This window comes from Neolamprologus multifasciatus, chromosome 6 (assembly GCF_963576455.1).
Source record: "Neolamprologus multifasciatus chromosome 6, fNeoMul1.2, whole genome shotgun sequence".
NCBI lineage: Eukaryota > Metazoa > Chordata > Actinopteri > Cichliformes > Cichlidae > Neolamprologus > Neolamprologus multifasciatus.
In genome coordinates this window covers 33302216-33322379 of record NC_140444.1, presented here as the reverse complement: position 1 = coordinate 33322379, position 20164 = coordinate 33302216, and the positions used below count along the sequence as shown (strand labels likewise).

Here is a 20164-nt window from a genome sequence, read left to right as displayed (position 1 = left end):
TAAAAGATTGCATCTATTAAGTTAAACATATACTGTATATAAGATTTCTGAAATTGGAAGTATGAGAGAAGAGGTGAGCATTTTTTATATAATAGACTGTATACCGTTTGCATCTCTTTGCTAGATTTTCTCTTTATTCTTCTGTACACTCAGTCTTTGTTCCTCTCCCAATAGATTTTTGGATCTCATCAGTCCTCCTCCTTCCATCTATGTTTTTTCAACATGACTTGATTTTTTAAAACCGTCCTTTTTTACTTTCTTTTTTATTTCGTTAAATTTTCCGTCTCATCTTTCTGCTTTTCTTTATTAATTATTTTCCCCTCAATCTTTACAGTGCTTCAGGCACTCAGCTCCCTCCCTACTCCTGCGTATCCCACGTTCAGCTTCTTCCTGTTCTCTGGATCTTACTTCTCCTTTTCTTCTCCATGCGACGCTGGCGTTTCTCCTCACGTCTTCTGGCCTCCTCCACCTCCTGGTGCTGCCGACATTTGTGGAAGTTCTCCACGACCACACCCACAAACATGTTAAGGACGAAGAAGCTGACAATCAGCAAAAAGGAGATGAAGTAGAGCAGCATCCACGGGTTGTTGTTGGTCAACGGCTAGAGGACACAGGGAAATGTAACATTAGAAAAAGGTAGACAAAAATAGGAAAACATAAATAATCCAAGGGTGAGCTCAAAGTACAGTAAAGTTTAATCTCAATAAAAAAAATACTATGTATGGAAAGTTTAAAGCCCTTTTCACAGATGTACTCAAACACTGAACTTTTCTGACTTTTTTCTTTCCTTTTGAGTTTGTGTGATGTGTTGATGGGCAAAACGCTCAGCTGATAATCTGGTGCATTCACCTTTATCAAGTAGGGCTCTTGTGTGTCACCAGACAGTTTCTTAAATCACTACATAAAGCTTACAGCAGTATTCAAAACAGACTATTTCCTGCTATGTGCTATATGTGACCTGATTGTCCTGAAATTGTTCACATCTGAAAATGGAAAGGTTAGTTGTTGATGTCCAGCGGCCCGGTTGTTTTAGCTGGTATGTACATGAAATATGGTGATCGCTGAGAATCACTTCCAGGATAAGTTTGACACTGTTCTACATGTTTAGGGTTACACATCTATTCAACTCGTTTTGAGAGAAAATAATACATCTGACACTCTGTGTCCATATTCAGTACAGTTTGAAAATCTGGGGACTGTCAGCAATCTCAAAGGATGACAGTAAACCGAGGAATAGGCAGAGAATGGAGACAACGTGGGTTGATTGGATGTGGAGGTAGTTTTTGGGAGCGAGTCATTAGAAAACAAAACAAAAAAGAAAGAAAAAAAACTCTGAAGTTCAGTGACAATAAAGCCGGAGATGAGAGTCAGATTTTCAATTTGGGGGAGCGCTGAGAGCTGAAAGCACTGGGTGGAGTGTAAATGGGATTAGTCATTCAGAGCCATGTTGGACTGCAGTGAGGTTTCTCCCTGAGGCGAGGAAACTGAATCATCCAGAATAATGCCCACTCTTTTTAATAGATTCTCTAATAGATTTTCAAATAAACCAATTCTACAAGGAACGCGTTCACTTTGTAGCAACTATAGAAGACTAATTTGCATCACGTTATTGGATGCTGTTGTCGTCTGTGTATATTATTTGTGGGGTTAAGGGGACAGTAAGCAGCGTGTTCTCCAATTTAGGAAGCCAAGATAGAGTTTAAAGATCGTGACTGGCCTCAGATGTGATTGTTTTTAGCTTCCATTAGATAACTATAGTATCTCTGATAGAGCATTCAAGCAAAGCTCCTAATTTCACATTCCAATTATAGCTCAACCCTCACCTTCAATCATAATTTTAAACTGTAACGTGAAACTAGTTAGGAACTACATTCAGCTCACATAACATTCATTGGAGGGAGTGTGGGTTAATTAAATTAAAAAAGGGTATTTGCATTATAGCAAAGACATAGGCAGTGCACTTAAAAACAGCATAATAGGTACATTGGAGCAAAGCTCTTCAAATAAGATATACTAACAAAGGGATCTCAGAGGACTGGGCCGTCCCATTTAACCGTTTCATGCATGACAACCTCAATCTGGTTAGTATTTTTATTCATCTTTAAGCATGAAAAAAAGATTTTTGAACTTAAACATGTACTTTTTAAAGAGTTTGTTACATGTATGGTATGGAGTGACACATCAGTGTCCAATGTAGTGGTTTATGTGCAGGTATACCATCAACACTGACACAAATACAAGAAAGCAGCCTTTGAATAGCTGTCCACTGTAGTGACCACTATGTGTGAAAGGCTTAAATGTGATTCCAATGATAAAATCCAGAACGGGTATTTGGGAGAAGGCGATGTAGAAGGTGCTGCTCCTACAGGACACATTTGTTGTATTGCAATGATATGAACAGACGACACTAAGACACGTCCCTGTGGAGGAGATCTGGGAACATCCAACTGTGTTGAATATTCAGAAGACCAGAAGGAGGAATTTTATATCCCATCTGTTAAAGAAATGTGGGATTCCCTTAAAGAGGTTTGAGTATGTAGATGGAGATTTGGGTAGGCATGTGGGCCACTCTGCTTCATTCACTATCACTGAACAGTGAACCTGACTGACTGACAGACAGATAGAAAAAGGTTTTAAGTATTCAAAAGTTTTAAGTATCTGGATATAATACAATGAATGTGATCATTCAAATTAGGTAAATACAATGTCAGGTGAACTGCAAAACCTGATATATTATACCATACATACCATATGTATGTCAATACAAGTGAAATAAAAGTATTTCAAAATGCTGAAACAAGCACAGCCTTTCTGCTTCCACAGGAATTAAGACGATAAGTAGCAGCAAGGTGCTGCAAATCAAACACATCTAACTGATCATCATTAGGTGTGAGAAGAGTGTAGACTTTCTTTTTACTATAACCACAAGCACGAGCATAGGTATTTACGGTAATATTATTTATTACCTGCTGGTCAATTCCCACTGCATCTAGTCCATGGTACATGATGTTGACCCAGCCATCTTTTGATGCCAGCACAAACAGGGACATAAGAGCCTGAAAGGGACACAAGCAACAGCATGAATAAACAAAGCAGGGGTCTCCAACTCCAGTCCTCGAGAGCTACGGTCCTGCAGCTTTTAGATGTATCTTTGTTCCAATGCACCTGAATCAAATGAATGGCTTGTTACCAGGCCTTTGCCAAACTTGATTGCATTCATGATTCAATCATTTGAGTCACTGTGGTGGAGTAGGGATGCATCTAAAAGCTGCAGGACCGTAGCTCTCGAGGACTGCAGTTGCAGACCCCTGATTTAGACCCATCCAAACAAAATACAAATAGTATAACGGGCTACATCTAACAGCTGGCATTTATTTAAAAAAAAAAAGACAAAGAAAAGATGTTAGTGGATCAAACCACAGACATGAAGCAAAGTACTTTAATCGCCAAGTGCTCAGAGCAACAAACATGAACTGCTATTATGTAATAGACATCAGTGGTACAATATTAAAAACATTAATTAGCATTGTCAGCCGTGTGAGTCCTTCCTCTGTTATTCTCCACCTCTTTTTGTTGTACAATGGGATGTTGTAGCTAACTGAAAACCATCTCTTCTATTGTGGGCAAAAGGCACTTTACATTTCTTTTTTCGCATTCACGAATCAAACTGTCGCTTTTTCTCCAGCTTTAAGACCATTTAAAGGATCGACAGTGTAGTACAGTGTCTCCGTGTGCGGTATTGTTTGTGTGTACTTCTAGGGTAATAACAGCCCTGCCAGGATGCCAAGCATGCACTGTATTCTATCTCGTACCTGTCCAAGGTTGTCAAAGTTGTATTTGTGGTGAACCCATCGATAGTTGGCAGCCAGGCAGTCAGATTTATTGGTGATATTCTTCACATCGAGACCCACACAGTAGTAGAACTTTCCTTTGAAAAGCTTTGAAGGAAAACAGACACAGGCAGAGGCACATGAAGATAAATCACGACAGAGCAATGAAAAAAAAAACCCTTCTCTGCATAGCCACTTCTTTCACTCGGTTTTTGAAGTCATTTCAGAATTAGTGTTTGTAACTAGTGCATAGATGGAGCTTTATTGACGACTCCACGAGCGCTCGATATCAACAGTGTGGTTTTCCTCCCGAGAAAAGACGTTTTTAACTCTCACTCACACTGAACATCAAAGAGGGATGTGGGTAAAAGAATGCATAACAGCAGATGCAGAGAGAATGACATGAAATGAAGTGTGCAATAGCACGGTGGGATTGACAACCAGGTGCAAAAGAAAATATGAAAATATAAAAGAGCCAGCTGTACATTTTCCATACTTGCAAACTTGCTTGTAGAGTTAAAAAGATAAACTAGATTTTGTGATGATATTCCCTGACTGATTTAAAAAAAAAAAAAGTAAGGCAGGACATGTTAGGTGGAGGGCAACTTGGACTTGGACACGAATACGTTTACCTGAACACCAAGGATGCCAAAGATGATGAAAAAGGCACAGCAGATGAGGACAATGTTGCCGATGGGCTTGAGGGACGTGATTAGGGTCTCAACCACCAGCTTCAGTCCTGGAGCTCTGCTGATCACCCTGTAGGACAAACAGGTGAGAGGATGGAAAGATGAAGAATGAAGGAGGAAAAACAACACACAGCATCTTTTAGAAGCGAAAGTAAAAAGAAAAAGAACAACGTGACTTCAGAGCTTTTGTCTAAAACACTGCGGTCATTTCAGTCACTTTTCTTTATGCTGGCATCCCAAAAACTGCCAATAAACTATTTTGTTATCCCAAGAAAACAGATTAATTTAACTCACCAGCTGACAAAAGAAAATTAAAACAAGAATAAAGGTCTGATTTCTCAAGATAATTTCTCCCAAGGAGATAATTTCGGTTTTCTCAGGATCCGGCGATAATTATGGAGAAGCCATTAACGTCTTAGTCTGTTTATCTGGTTATCCATGAAGCTATCCAACAGTTTCACTGAGATGTTGCCATTAATCTGACATACTAGCAAACATCAGCTGCTGAAGTTGATTCCTGCACTGTGCAGCTGCAGAATTACAGATCCATTTATAAAACACTTGACTTCACTTTTATTTATCATCCGTCCTAATATATGAATCTGCGCGGAGGTGTGGAGAGCAGTCAGAGAGAGACAGTTTATTTCAGTGGTAACAGTAGAACACTTTACTGCTGATAGGGGGAGGCCGTTTCATTAATCCACTGTCCTGTGTGAGAATGACTGCACCTGTGTTGTCCAGAGTGCTACGGCTGATACATTAACTGTTTTATGGTTCGCAAATATGAGCAAGTTCAGAAGGAAATGAATTCATGCCAGGGTCTTTGATAAAGTGAATTAGTGATGAGTTACACTTGTGCATGAATCTTAACCTTCACCAGTGTATGAATGTGAGAGTGAATGAATAGTGGTATTGTAAAGCGCTTTGAGGGGTCCAGAAAAGCGCTATATAAATGCAATCTATTATTATTATTAGTATTATTATTAATAATAATCATGAATAATAGCCACATCTTCTCTCTCTCTCTCATACATATTAGTGCTGTCAATAGATTAAAAGAAATAACTAAAATTTTTCAATTTTCTGTAATTAATCGCGATTAATTGCACTTGCTTGATCAATAGCCATTTTTTCAACTTTATATTTAAGCTTGTAACTGACATTAATGCAATATAATGAAGTAAATGGAGAAAAAACACAAAGAAAGTATGCTTACATTCAAAGAGAATTTTAATAGTTTTCTTCAATCTTTTAGCACAGGTTTTCTGTGAAATACAACTTTTTAAATGGTAAATGAACTGGTTCTTTTATAGCGCTTTTCTACTCTGACCACTCAAAGTGCTTTATACAACTAATTCATTCACCCAATCACACAAGCACTTTTTCTAAACTGTTTAGTCTAACTGTTAGTAGCTGACCTGCTCTACCACCAGAGCTACAGCCCCCGCCCCCCAATTTTAGTGCAGTTAACGTATATATATATATATATATATATATATATATATATATATATATATGTATATATATATATATATATATATATATATATATATATATATATATATATATATCCGCCCTTCTGGACGGAGATCTCGGATGTTGTTCCTGGGATCTGTTGGAGCCACTTGGAGCTTGGGGGTCACTGTTACCTTTACTTTCCACATCTTCTCCAGCTCTTCTCTGGGCCCTTCGTACTCCTCCAGCTTCTTGTGTTCCTTCTTCCTGATGTTGTTGTCATTCAGTATAGCTACGTCTTTCACTACGACCATGTTCTTCTGTTGTGCACCACTACTATGTCTGGTTAGCCATCACCAATTTGTCCATCTGTATCTGGAAATCCCACAGGATCTTAGCTCGGTCATTCTCCACCACCCTTGGGACAACAGGGACTTGATAACCAATCTCAGATGGGGGTGATGATATCTCCCCTCGGACCTGTCGCCCTGAGTCCCCCTTGCTGCAGCATTTGTGTTGTACCTCTTATTTTATCAGTTTCTCAGATCACTAATTAGGATTTTTTTCCCACTCTTTTTATAGCATTTTCTCAGTCCTGAGTCTGAGATGTAGCTCTTGTTTTTTTGCAGTTTCTCACACTGCTTCCTCCTGGTGAATCGTTCTTGCAGTAAAATGATGGAAGTGTTTGTGTGACTGAGTGATGGAAATGATTCCAAATTGTTTGGAAATGGTCTCACAACCGTTCCTAGATACAGTCCCTTTTTATGAACAATGTTGATCAGGTTTAATGTTTCAGGTAAAGCTACCTAATGCTAAGCTAACTAAGCTAAGTGAATATTATTGATCTTCAGATTGCAAATATTTTCCTAAAGTGTCCTTTTCCTTTTTAGAAACCATCCCGATGGGGCATGCAGAGGGGAAATGTCAACAAATGACTGAAAGTCCTTCAAACCTGAGAGGACGGAGTGTCCTGAGCAACCTGAGCACACGGAGAACCCCGAGGATCTTAGCCCCACCCGCCATGGACACTACGATGTCAATCAGAGACACGAAGACCAAGAAACCATCTAGAATGTTCCAGCTGCTTCTCAGATAGGCAGTTTCCCCCAAATACAGACCCATAGACACCACCTGGGGAGATCAAGGGAGAAATGATGAGGAAGTGATGAGGAAATGCAGAAGTGAGCAGATGTACACAGGCACACACACTCTTTGATATTCAAATTGCTTACTTAGCTTCTCAAACAGGTATTTCATTTCATATTGGACAGGAGAAGAGACTTAAAATAAAGCAGTTGGTATGTATGCGAAACTGTGGTTAGAAGGGACACAAGGAAAGAAATAAAAGGCAGTTATTAAAAGAAGACCAGGCAGAAATCATGAGCATACTTCAAAATAGGAGTAGGATAAAGATTCCATAATGAAAAGAAAACCCTATTTGTTTGTGCCGTTAATCAGCTTTCATGTTGACACTGAATCTTGCTGACCACTGTGACTGGAGCAAAAGTCTATGAATAAAACTTGAGGAAAATAGTTTATAATTTCATTTAGATGTAGAGTAGTCTGCACTGCTGACAGTGCAATGTGCTACTTCAGCAGTCTGGCCAAAGCTTCTTATGTCAGGCACTTCCACATTTTGGCTTTACTAACTGCGCGGACACAGAAGCCCAAACATAAACAAGAGATGTTCGTCGAAATCGAGGTATGAATGTCATGCAGTTGTTTTTTCTGGTTGATTGTTCTATCAACTTCTAGTTACAGCGAGATGGGAACTCACAGTCGTAGGAAAACTCCTGAACTACAAAGAAAAGAAATGAGTGAGGTGGGTGGGGAAGATCAAGAATCTTGAATAAACTGTGTGAAAACTAACAGCTGGTGGAATGAAAGACAGACATAAGGGCACAAGTGAAAAGCCCCTGAAGTGGCTCAAAAAGACATTTGGAAAGTTTGGGGGAGAAAAAAAAGAGTTGACTTTCAAAGAAAAGTTGCGTGGCAGATGGGTGTAAGCCACATCATTTGACACCTGTCAAATGCTTTCATGGGATGGAGCAACTTTGGTGTTGCTGTCATTTCACAGCAAAACTTGCGAGACGCAGAAAATATCACTAGAGCCGGATTCCGGAACGTTTTTTCACTATATTCTGTATCAAGTAAAGTCTTTCAGGCAGAGCATTTATTTTACTATTTTACTACGTTGATCACTGTAGGACAAACAACTCCGGCTGCTTATCTCAGCTGTCAATATGTGTCCACACCACATCAAGTTATCGGCGCTTACAAACATTTTTTCTGGTCAGTCGGTGCTGTTTTTGCCACTATTAGCTGTGAGGAATGGGTCACTTTTAAAGCCAGGCTCAAGTGGCTGGAGTTTAAATTTCTGGCATTTTTGTGGTGGCATCATTTTCTGCCCCAAAATAAATAAATAAATATGTTTAAAAAAGAAGAAGAAGAAACTTAGTGTCACTCAAGACAAAAAAAATGGTAGTTTGACAGTTTTACACCACCAGCCTATCATAGCTGCGTCCAACAAGAATCCTTTTATTATTACTTGTTATTTTATTATTATTATTATTATTTGTTATTATTACTTGTTACTTTTACATACACAATATGTAAAAATTGTGTATGTTTCTGTTCTGTGTCTTGTGTACTGTTTGTTTGTATATGTGTCTTTCTTGCTGCTGTTACACCCAAATTTCCCCTTGTGGGACAATGAAAGGATTATTCTATTCTATTTTGGCTGGAGCGTAACATCAGTACATTACATGCAGCTTCATCTCTTTTTAGTTCACTTTTAGGGCTTTTTCTCACTTTTATAAGACCTGGGCTGCTGGACTTGGCCTTGTGGCATGTGGTCGCCTGCTTAACCACTGAGTGAAACCAGAGCCCTAATTGGCATCTTTAAAATTTACCATTACAAAAACTCAAATGACAGAAACAAAGCAAGAAACACACTACATAAAAATATAGGAAGCCCGTCCTTCAGCTAACGTGGTGTAAATCATGACTGTGAGTATATATTTTGGGGATTAACACAGATGAGATATGTACTGCAACAAGTTGGTCATGTCCTCTGTGCTCGGTCTATGTTAATGCTTTGAGAATTACAAAACAACTGTTGTAGTATTAATAGCAGCCAGCAGCACTGAGGCCCCCATGGGACTACTGGAGTGCTGTGGACCTGCCATTAAGCAGATTAAATACGATAATAAAAATGATAGTAGGTTTATTGTCAAAGCATACTTGTCTCCTCTCACAGCTGTTATCCAGCTTTACAGTAAATTCATTTCTTATTTACACTCAAATTCCAATCGAAATTTAGCTGAAAACGCTGTAATTGTTGCTACAATGTTTTTTAAATGGATTGTTTAAAAAGGAAGCTCTGATTACACCTACAGGAGCTGCTCACACACAGAAACCCGGGTCATGAAGCCCCCAGTGCACATTTTCTGTGCTGACACTCACAGAATCAGAAACCCTTTAAACAGAGAGCCGGTCTGGAGTTTCAGTACTGGGGTAACTGGGATCTAACAGCTGTATTAGCCTGTCATGGCCTTAATAAGTCTATTTAGACCAAACTTGGATTTGAGCCACAGTAAAAACACAAAATACTTTAACACAATACTTTAACCATAATGATGAGCTGAGCATACAGTAGTTTTAGTACACTATTTCACACTTTAGCCGTCCCACACTGCAAACCAGCTCCTCCTCTAATGGAGTGTTTGACAGAGACACTGATGCCTGCTCTGTTCTCGCGCTCTCTTAGGCTTTCCACAAGTGTACGTGAAACAATGAGGAGTTCCCCAGAGCCATCCCACTGAATACAGTCTTCTTTTAGAAATACTTTTCCTGACTTGGCCCTTCAAATTGAAGTCATGTGCCAGCACACATTAACAAGTTAAATGACTTATTTCCAGTTTTTCTGAAGCTTTATTTATTTATTTAAAAAAAAAAAAAACACTTTTTGGGGGGCAAATAGTACTCAGGTCCCCTGATACAGAACGCTCACATGCTGTTTTGTGCAACTCCTCGTTTCTCTGAATTTTCAGTGATGGGGGTGTAGAGTGCAAAGACCCACAGGAACACAATAATTGCTACATTAATGGGAAAAATAGCAAGTTGAAATGAACCTGAAATTGCCTTTAATCCTTCCTGGCTGTGCATGTCTCAGTCCACCTTTCAAACTGAAGGATGTTTGGCGCTAACATTAGTCTGCTGCTACCAAAAAGAAGAACAACTTAAGAGTCCTAATGGAAGGAGTTCTGACAAGCAAATGCTGTGAAGATGCTGGAGAGCACTTTAGTAAATGGCATTCATTGTGCCTAGACTCGAGATAGAGACATATAGGGAGTCTTATGTCAGGATATAGCTCAGAAAAACTTGCTGAGTAATGCTACTTAGAGCTAAGAAGTCTGCCTGTTTTGACAGAGTTTCTTTCAGCCTTTGTTAGTGAGCTGCTAAGAAAGTGTTACAAAGCGGCTCTGAAAGAAAAAAAATTGCTAATGTGTAGCATCAGCTTAAAGCTTGATGCTGTTCAGTTCATGATGGCCTCAGAGCTGGATGTGCTGGGAGAAGCAAAAAAGAAATAAAAGAAAAAAAAGAAAAATCAATCAAAAGGGGAAATTGTAAGAAATATGAATCGTTGCAATGAGAAAAACAAAACAAAAACACAGTGACTTTAAATTGAATATATAAAAATAAATCATTCCTATAGTAGTTTACAGAATTACAGCTGATTCTTACAGTGAGTTTAGGGTTAAAGAAGGGATTAGTTATGCAAGCACAATTTATATTAAAGGTAAGGTTTTAAAAAAAACGATGTCAGTGTCATAAATCCTTCCTGGAGTAATGAAAACACAGTCCTCTGTGTGTGTGTGTGTGTGTGTGTGTGTGTGTGTGTGTGTATGCGTGTGTGTGTGTGTGTATGCGAGATAGGGACAGGAACTGGGAGGGCGAAAGATAACAGATGTACCCCCTGTTTCTAATCAGAGTCTGATGTTCAAGGTCAGGCTCGCTGTGTGCAGGTAACAGTGTTTACACTGATTGCTACTACTCATGTATGGGCTGTGTGCAAGTGTGTGAGTATGCGTGCGGACAGGAGATGAGAGCGGGTCGCGTGTGTGATGGGGCGTGTTTAGAAAAAGAAACTGTAATTAGTGTGGTTGCTTAATTAGAGCTCCACTGAGAGAGATCAGACTGACCAGACTGAAACAACAGATTAGACAGCAACAGGAGGGGTGGGAAAGAGAAACGGAGAAAAGATGACAGGAGGGTGAGACAGAAAAGGACAAGACAGTCTAATGTGACGTTTTGCTCAAATAATTATAAGAAGAAAAAGCAAACAGCACTACAGGAAATCGTTTTTTCCCTCTAAGTAAGCATTAACAGAAATGCAAAGACAGAAAAAAACTGTCAAAAGAGGAAAGAAGACGGAGGTGAAGACTTTCCCCAAAGATTTCCATAACAATCAGACGTCACCCATCCAACGCTGGCAGGAACAAACAGTTTAACCAGAGCGACAAAACAATAAACAGCGTTTACACTTTATGGGAATGCAACTGAATAAATAAGTCTGTAAAAGGCAGGTTTGTCTGCTGAGATAAGTAAACACAGGTCTGCTCAATATGGTGACGCTTATAGTTATAGTTCATAGCTGTTACAAATGGCCATGCGCCAAGACAATGTGGAAAAGTGTTTGTGTTGTTCTTCTCACTTTCATTTTCTTAAAGTAAACTATGTGCTCAGACAGAATAAACACTGCTACACATACATCAAGGAATACAAACTACATCTAAAATAAATCTTATGTATCCAACAAATACATCCATTCGCTTCCGCTTATCCTTTGTTGGGGTCGCGGGGGCGCTGGTGCCTATCCCAGCTGTCATAGGGCGAGAGGCGGGGTACACCCTGGACAGGTCGCCAGTCTGTCAGTCACACTCACATTCACTCGCACATTCACACCTAGAGGTAATTTGGATTATCCAATTAACCTATCCCCACAAGCTGCATGTCTTTGGACGGTGGGAGGAAGCCGGAGTACCCGGAGGGAACCCACGCAAACACGGGGAGAACATGCAAACTCCACACAGAAAGACCCCGGCCTGATGGTGGAATTGAACTCAGGACCTCCTTGCTGTGCGGCAGCTGAACAATAATGTTATGTGATCTTCAGAGACTAGTTCCCTGATTTATGACAATCCAAAGGGCAAAAGACAAACTCTAGCAGTCAAACCTGAGTACTGAGTATTTCTTCTTCCGTCACCTTTCTCACTCACTATGTGTTAATACAGCGATCCTGGTCCGTGAGTCTTTGGTACCGGGAGAGTTGAGGCTCGTGTGTAAAATTTATGTTTTTGCGGAGTTATTTTTTTTATCGTTTTTAACGTTAACTCGGTTTCCCCGGGTCTTTTCCCATGTGTTATGAATAAATCTTTTTTTTTTTTGGTACAGGTACTTATTTTGTTGTATTTATCTGCCACACCTTAAAGGTCGGTTAGTGAAAATATTGTTGGAAATAAACCAGTCCATGGTGCAAAAAAGGTTGGGGACTGCTGTGTTAACAGACCTCTCTGCATTGAATCGTATCTGTTATTAATCTCTGTCTCTCCTCCACAGCATGTCTTTATCCCGTCTTCCTTCTCTCACCCCAACCGGTCGCAGCAGATGGCCCCGCCCCTCCCTGAGCCTGGTTCTGCCGGAGGTTTCTTCCTGTTAAAAGGGAGTTTTTCCTTCCCAGTGTCGTCAAAGTGCTTGCTCATAGGGGGTCATATGATTGTTGGGTTTTTCTCTGTATGTATTATTGTAGGTCTACCTTACAATATCTATCTATCTATCTATCTGACCCTGAATGGATTACAGAAAATCCAAATGCAAAATAAAGCCAAACTTGTCTACATAACTCTTATTTTTCAGTCATTGTGCTATGTAGTGTAAACAAACATGTTTAAACACATATGCTATCCGTGAGAGGCAACACTCGCCTCTCCATCATCAAAACACTAAAAGATGGAAGATCTATTTGGGAAAAATGGTGTTCCAAGGTGCAGCCAGGCTGTTCTGGCAACATGTGCAACGTGAAGATTTCACATGCTGCCAGAACAGCAGCTGTCTTCATTAGTATTTCAAAGTATTTGGAAAAGGAAAATGAGCAAGCTCATAACACATTTGAGAATGCAAATAAGCAGCACATGGAAAGACAAAAATAAAGCTCCACTAATTAAATTACAAAGGAAGGCCCTGAATTTGAAATTAATCAAATGAATGTCACACAGAAGATAAAGAAACTGAAGAGTGGAGATTTGAACGAAGGAATGGAAGTTAAAAAAAAGAAAAGAAAAAAAACTTGAAGATGTACGACACATAACAGCGAGTGCAGCTCAATCTGGGGCAGCTGCATAAATGTGCACATGTGAACTCTGCGCTGCTACAGCAATGAGATGATCTCCACATCATTGTGCTGCACATGCCCTCATTATCCCTGGTAATAAATAAATCACTACAGGATTTCTACAATTGCGGAAAAGGCCTGAAGACACATGGGCCTCAATAATGGATGATGACATGTCTTCTGGACAGCAGATCAGTGGATTAAAAAGATAATGCGTATGTGCACTGGTTGATTGGAAGGCCAGGAGCAGCTAAAGGATAGCTTAAGAGTGATAGCCTTCTAACTAACTTCATTATCTGGATGTGCATCGCTAATGGGGCATGTGCAACTGATTAATACGTAGGTTGGAGAAAGAGGTAGGAAAGGAAGGTAAAGATTGATTCTTTTAAGACAAAAGTAGAAGAAAGAATCCACAGGATGAGACAAATGTTTTAAAAAAGAATACAAGGTGGACAGTAGCATGGAAATGAGATGAAAGACAAATGATTTTGTGAGAAAGGAGACGAGAAGATTTCAGGAAGAGGGAAAGACAAGCAGAATAATAGAGATGGACTGAAAGAAAGAGGAGAAACTGGATAGGATGTCAAAGAAGGAAACTGAGATATGTAAGGCATAAAAGAGCAAGAAAAAAGAGCAAAAGGGATTTTACCTTGAGAGTCATCTCCCCAACGAAGATGGCAGTAAAGATGTAGTTGGAAATGGTAAGAAACAGTCTTTCCTGCAACAAAAGGGGCACAAAAAATCAAGGAGAAACTGTTTGATTTATTAGAAAAGAAGAGAATGATTAAGAGAGACAAAGCAGAGGTGGCAGATTAAAGCCAGAAAAAGGCGTTTCAGAAATGATGACTTTGGCTTGAGTGAGAAGCTTTTAAGAAGGACACGAGCGAATCAATGTTTGTCACTGATCGCATTAGTCAGGGTTTTGTTAACATTCCATCAAAATTAAATGCCAAACAATTAAGAGTTGTTGTGCTTTAATTCGAAAGTTTTCATTTCACTTGATCACTTTCCTTGCAAAGGGCTCACTGTTCAATAATTCAGTGTTGCTTAATTATAGGAAAGTGGCTTGAGGCCAGAATGCAGTAAGAACTTAAAGTAAGAGGGATTCTGATACTGATTTTGTTGTCAACGGAGGAGTGAAAGGTATTTTTTACCTGGATGGTAACAATTCCCTTGCTTTATTTGTACGTTCATTTGCTCTTTGTAAGCGAGCAGTCTCTCTTTTTTATGACAGTTTCATTTCAATGGAGAGAGACAGAATAGCACCAAAAAATGATAAAAAGTCCCACACTACATAAAGTTACACATCCCTATGGTGAAGCACGGAGGAGGAATCATTATGCTTTGGTACAAAATGACTTCACTGCACCGAGGGTCCAAGTGCCATAAAATCCTGGATGAGAACTGGCTGCTCTCAGCCACAACATTAATGCTAGATTGTAGATAGGTCTTCCAGCATGACCTAAAACACACCACCCCAGCAACAAAGAAGCAGCACGCTAAGGTCAAAAACCTAAATAATTTAGAGAGTTCTGTAAAGAGGAGTGGGCCATCCTGCGTGCAAATCAAACTACAAGAAATGTGTTACTGCTGTGCTTGCTAACAGCGTCTCTCCACCAAGCACAAGTCATGTTTTGTTCTGGGATCAAATACTTCTTTCACTCAATGACATGCAAATCATTTTAGAATTTCTATGTAAAATATATTTTTCTGCATTTTTGGTTGATCTATCTCTCTCCATTAAAATGAAACAACCACATGTACATATAAATCTACAGACACACACATACACAGCATGCTTCTTGCTCTGTTTAATACATGTTGAGTAGCAGTATTTTGAAATATCCACCATGAATTCAAAGCGATTCCTCTTACCAAGCTACCTTGAAGAATCTTTGGCCTCTCCAGAGCCACTGTGATGCAATTGAGGAATATGAAGGCCAGCACCACGTAGTCAAAGAGTTTATGGGCAATAATAGATTGGCAGAGCAGTCTGAACCTAACAAAAGGAAAGCAAAGTTTGTGTTCCTTTGTTAACATGTCACATATAAGAAATCCCAAAGGAAATTATTTTATGAGTGAAAGAAAACATAATTTTATCTTTTTGCAATATTTCGTGTGATGCAAATCTAGAAAGAAAACTCTTCCATAACACAATTTCATCACATTGAAATCATTTCATTGGTCAACATCTTAACCCTCATAAAAAGCTGCAAAGTTCCTTCCAACTACTACGGATCTTATTAACCAGTATAGGTTATTTTTTATGTATATATATTAGCGTGAATGAAACTAGAATGAAGAACAAAGTAAAAAAAATGTTTGGCCTCATGATCTGGGGGAAAATACCAGGAGTTACCAGACTTTACAGTAGTTATTTAGCACTAGTTCACTTGTTTACTCTTCCCTTGTTATATCTTCAGTATCTTGAGTACTAGCAGTTGTTTAATTAGCCTGACCAGTATTCAGGGGACTTGCACTGCACATTTGTTTGACAAGTATTTGCACGACAAAAAGGGTACAGGAAGGGTGCCGGGTTGTCAAACTGTCAGCTTTAGAACCAGTAAAGAAAACACCCAATCTCACGTCATCTGCATGCTCTGATGGGAACTGAATACACCGACTGCTGCACTCGCTCTCTTGGCGAGGAGATCGATGTGCTAATCTGAATGCTTTTCCTCAAGACCTGGCAACTCTGTCTCTTTATCTATTGATTCAAATCTGGCAACTCTGTCCCCCCGACATTGATCATCACCAGCAGCTGCGTTACCGCTGCACCAGCACTTACCCTACCTGAGACACAACTTTTAATGTTGGTTTCTTTCTCCTTCAGTATGCTTGCCTCTATTGCTTGTTAGAGCGAACACAAATGATGTTTACAACACATATGCACTCACACACATACACACGCTTACACGCTCCCACACGGACATATGCAAAGTCATCCAAACACATGTACAACCAAGCAACAAGACTTTACCGGCGATACGGTCTGACGCCATCCTCACACACATACACACATAGCCTTTGCTTGACAGATGGCACCTGCCAGGATGCCAAAACACAGCCCTGGGGCCCGGCTTCCCTTAAGTGGCTATCAGCACGCAGGGAATCGAGTGAGTGAGCGAGTGGAAGACTGAGTGATTTTTCTTTCATGTTGCTTTCAGGGAAGTTTCCACCGGCAATGAATTGAATTCTGACGGAAAACACAGCCCAGACTACCGCTCTGTCTTCAGAAAAAAAAATGTTTTAGGAGGAGAATAACACGGCGACATCACTTTAACAAGCTATTTGTGAAACCAGAAACCAGGAGTTTTCTCTGTGGAAACAACACTGTGGCTATGCATCTTGTTGTTCTTCCACATTATCCAGATAGAGCTGAAAACATTCGCAGACGTTTATTTTTCAGGGCCATTGGTCTTGCTTGATGAGCCTTTTTCCCCACACCCTCTTTGTCTCCATAGAGCCTTGGTAAAACCACTTTGCCAGAGCAAACAATTACAAGTATTAGCACATTAAGAGACATGCTTGTCTCTTTGTATGTCTCTCGCTAAAAGGTTGCATTTGTTGTACATTTCAAAGCCCACATACAGAATGTTTTGAATTCTACAGTCATTTAAAGAAGTTCATTCGGGGAGATTTCTTTTCTCAGTTTAAATATAAAAAACTGAAAAAAACACATCATCAGGACAGCGTTTGATCTGCGTGACCGACACTGGTTTGGCAGCACATGCAAACAACTCTGTCATTAGATTTGAATTTGCACTTAAATCTGTGTTGCACTCACTTATTCTGAGGGGAGAACATGTAGACTGACCACTCCTCTCTGGTTTCACACCAGTCTGGCTTATACACCTCCATCATCTTCTGGATTCGGAAGCACAAACTCTTCATTGGAGAGGAGGGAAAATACAGCAGAAGAATTAGCATTGATTTCTCTGGATTATTAGAATATTGATACTTTTCTGGTCAGAATTTTTGCCTTATTCTATCAGGAATATCAACCAAAGTGGAATACGTGAATTACTATTCTCTGAGATGGCTTCAGTGTGTTTGTAGACAAAGTAGCAGTAAGTGCAAAGTCACTGCTGCCACAAATTCCTGCACCAAATCCTAATGTTGATTTATGTCTTGTTTTGGTTTTCAGTATAATCAGGGTATTTTGGGAAAACCTCGATTTATATAAAGAATCTCTATTTATCTACCACAAGCAGCATCACTGAGCAAAGCCCCGAAGGCCCGCTCTTATTTCACTGCAGAAACAACAACAACAAACACATTCTCGACTCCTTCGTTTCTCATCTCTACCTGACACCTTCTGCACCACCTTTAGCATTACCAAAATAAAGTGGCATCATATTATCTTAAAGTTTGAGTGAACTAAGCAGCAAACGTTGAAGTTAGATGGTTAAACTGCTAATGATGGGTTCAGCACCATGAGCTGCTGTTGCTAGGGTTTCTGAACTTGACCCATCCACTAACATGACAATATTATAAATACTGGAGCGCAACAGAAGTTGGAAAAAAGTTACTATAGTCACCTCATATCATTACAGTCTACAGTTTGCCATTTAGCTAGATCTTTCCTTCACCAACAACCATGCGTCTTCCCTAATGCCTGGATTTCTGAGTAATAATGAGATAAAGAAGAATTAAGGGAGTTTCTATGGTTATTCCTGTTTATCAACACAGCTATAACAAGGACCTGCTGCTTATCATTGAAAATCGAACCAGTAAACACAGTAAATGAACCACTGCGCTTCAGAGAGTTGGTAGTAAACCACTTACATAGTCTGTTTCTTCATCAAGGTCTGTTCTGTCCTTGCGTGCATTGACTTGAGGGAAAACCTCAACCATAAGCTGAGTGTGGGGACCTGGTGCCTTGCCATTACAGTCCCGGTGATCCACTCCTAAACCGCTGCCGGCCACAGACCCTCCTGCAATAGAGCCCCCCGCTCCAGACCCACTCCTTTTGCCAGCATCTGGGTGGATGGGAGGAAGGCCTGGCGGCTGTCCACCTGCCCGAAACAATTCAGGGAGTTCGAGGGAAAGAGCCCGCCGATCTCTCCTTGCAGCAAAATGCCTGGAGAGGAAAAATGGGGGCGGAGGTGGATGATGAGGGGGCAGAGGATGATGGGAGTGGGCTGGGTGGGAAAGAAGGGACTCCTGCTCTGGCGCATAGGTGTAGGAGTGGGGCGAGCGGGTGCTGTGCAAGCGGAGGCTGCCTCCTACTGGAGGTAATCCACTGAACCCATAGCTCCTTCGACCTAGGCTGTTTGAGCTAGACCTGCAGAGCACAAGCGATTAAAGGTACAATTAAAAGGTCATACATATTCATGAACGGTTTGTAAAATGTCAGTAGAACTGTATCAACAGAAGGCGATCAATACTGTTTTATGTGCTAAGCATTTAGACTCGAAGCTAATAGGAAAATAAAATAACATCAAAGGTCTGATGTTTCCAAGGAGGTAATTAAGCCTGGAAGTTCCATTAAGAACTTCCAGGCTTAATGGTTCTGGAAGTTCATTAAGGCAACAGCTGGAATCAGTGGTTGCAACTGAATTTAACTGTGTACCTGCGACTCCATCCAGACTGCGGAGGGAACGGACGCCCCCAGTTGTGGTAGTTGGAACTGCGACCGTGGCGCTAAAACAGAAACGCAGCATTTCAGAGAAGTTTCTGATCCACCGAATGTCTCTCAGTGAGGTGTCAAAGACCCAAACACCCCAAAATTAGCAATGACAAATAAAAAAGTCCTAAAAAATTGTTCACTCCTAGAATTTAATATTTTTAATTCAATGGATGATTGTATCACCTCTAGAGTGATTTGACTTTTTCGGCACTGTTACGGCCCTAGCAGGGCATCCTCCTGAAGGTGCCTGTGTGGGCGTGTCCCACCACCTCGTTTGCCTGAGGTGCCAACTTTCCCTTTTGTGCAGCTGACTCTCAACAGTAATCAAGGAGATTTAAGCCCAGGGAAAGGTGAGCTCTGGGCCAGAGTGCCATGTGAGTGGTTACAGCTGGTGAGCTGTGTGTGTTTGTGGTGTTTGCAGCTAGTGAGCTGCTCTCTTTCTTTTTGGCTTACGTGTGACTTTATTGACCAACGCCTGAGTTTTGTTTGTTTTCTTAAATGGTGATAGCGGCTTGTTTGTTTGTCTCTTTTAGTTGAGCTACTTTAATAAAACTCTTTAATTTAACCCTTTTGCCTCCTTGACTCCTTTTTCTGACCCGGACACCTTTTGTTACTTCCCCCTCACCGTCTAGACCCCTCAGGGGAACGTAACAGTAACAGTAACAGTACGTTACAGTATTCCAGCCAGAGACTAATGTCACTAAAACACTGGTTAAAAGGAAAATGGAACGGAAACAAGAGCGTGGCTGTTAGTGTATGTCAATTATCCACAAATTAAACAACAAATACAAAACAGCTGAACAAACGAAGTATCTATTGAGCTTTTTAAAAATAGGATTGCAGTGCACTGCAGGTTGTCATCTACTTTAATATACAAACCCCAGAGTGCCAGTTCCACTTAAAGGAACACCAACAGTTCTTTTTGTTTCCGCATGTCTAATCCTCTGAGCCTGATGGTTCTAATTATATGTTTTACCCTCGGAAATGTACATGTTGCCAATCAAAACCCGAGCCAGAGAATCTATGCATCGTCCTCTAAATAAACTGTAGCGAAGCATGAAAGCTAAATGTTAAGTAACACTTGAGTCCACACAGAGCTGCACTGCAGATCGCCGAAGGGAAGCGGCGAGTGACAGACAACAGCTGCTGCCTTCACTTGCAAGCA

General features: G+C 40.3%; 1 protein-coding gene across 3 annotated transcripts in view; it reads right to left on the bottom strand.

The window, feature by feature from the left end:
• Positions 1-20164, bottom strand: part of LOC146517444 (voltage-dependent T-type calcium channel subunit alpha-1I-like) — a 283413-nt gene that overhangs the window by 59478 nt on the left and 203771 nt on the right. For all 3 annotated transcript variants that reach the window (XM_085162096.1, XM_085162094.1, XM_085162095.1), the window contains 10 exons: positions 18943-19013; positions 18156-18654; positions 17155-17255; positions 15243-15366; positions 14017-14085; positions 6927-7105; positions 4463-4589; positions 3813-3938; positions 2967-3056; positions 409-601 (listed from right to left, as the gene is read on the bottom strand). In XM_085162096.1, the coding sequence (XP_085018222.1) occupies positions 409-601; positions 2967-3056; positions 3813-3938; positions 4463-4589; positions 6927-7105; positions 14017-14085; positions 15243-15366; positions 17155-17255; positions 18156-18654; positions 18943-19013 (1579 nt within the window). The remainder of the gene's footprint in view (positions 1-408; positions 602-2966; positions 3057-3812; positions 3939-4462; positions 4590-6926; positions 7106-14016; positions 14086-15242; positions 15367-17154; positions 17256-18155; positions 18655-18942; positions 19014-20164) is intronic.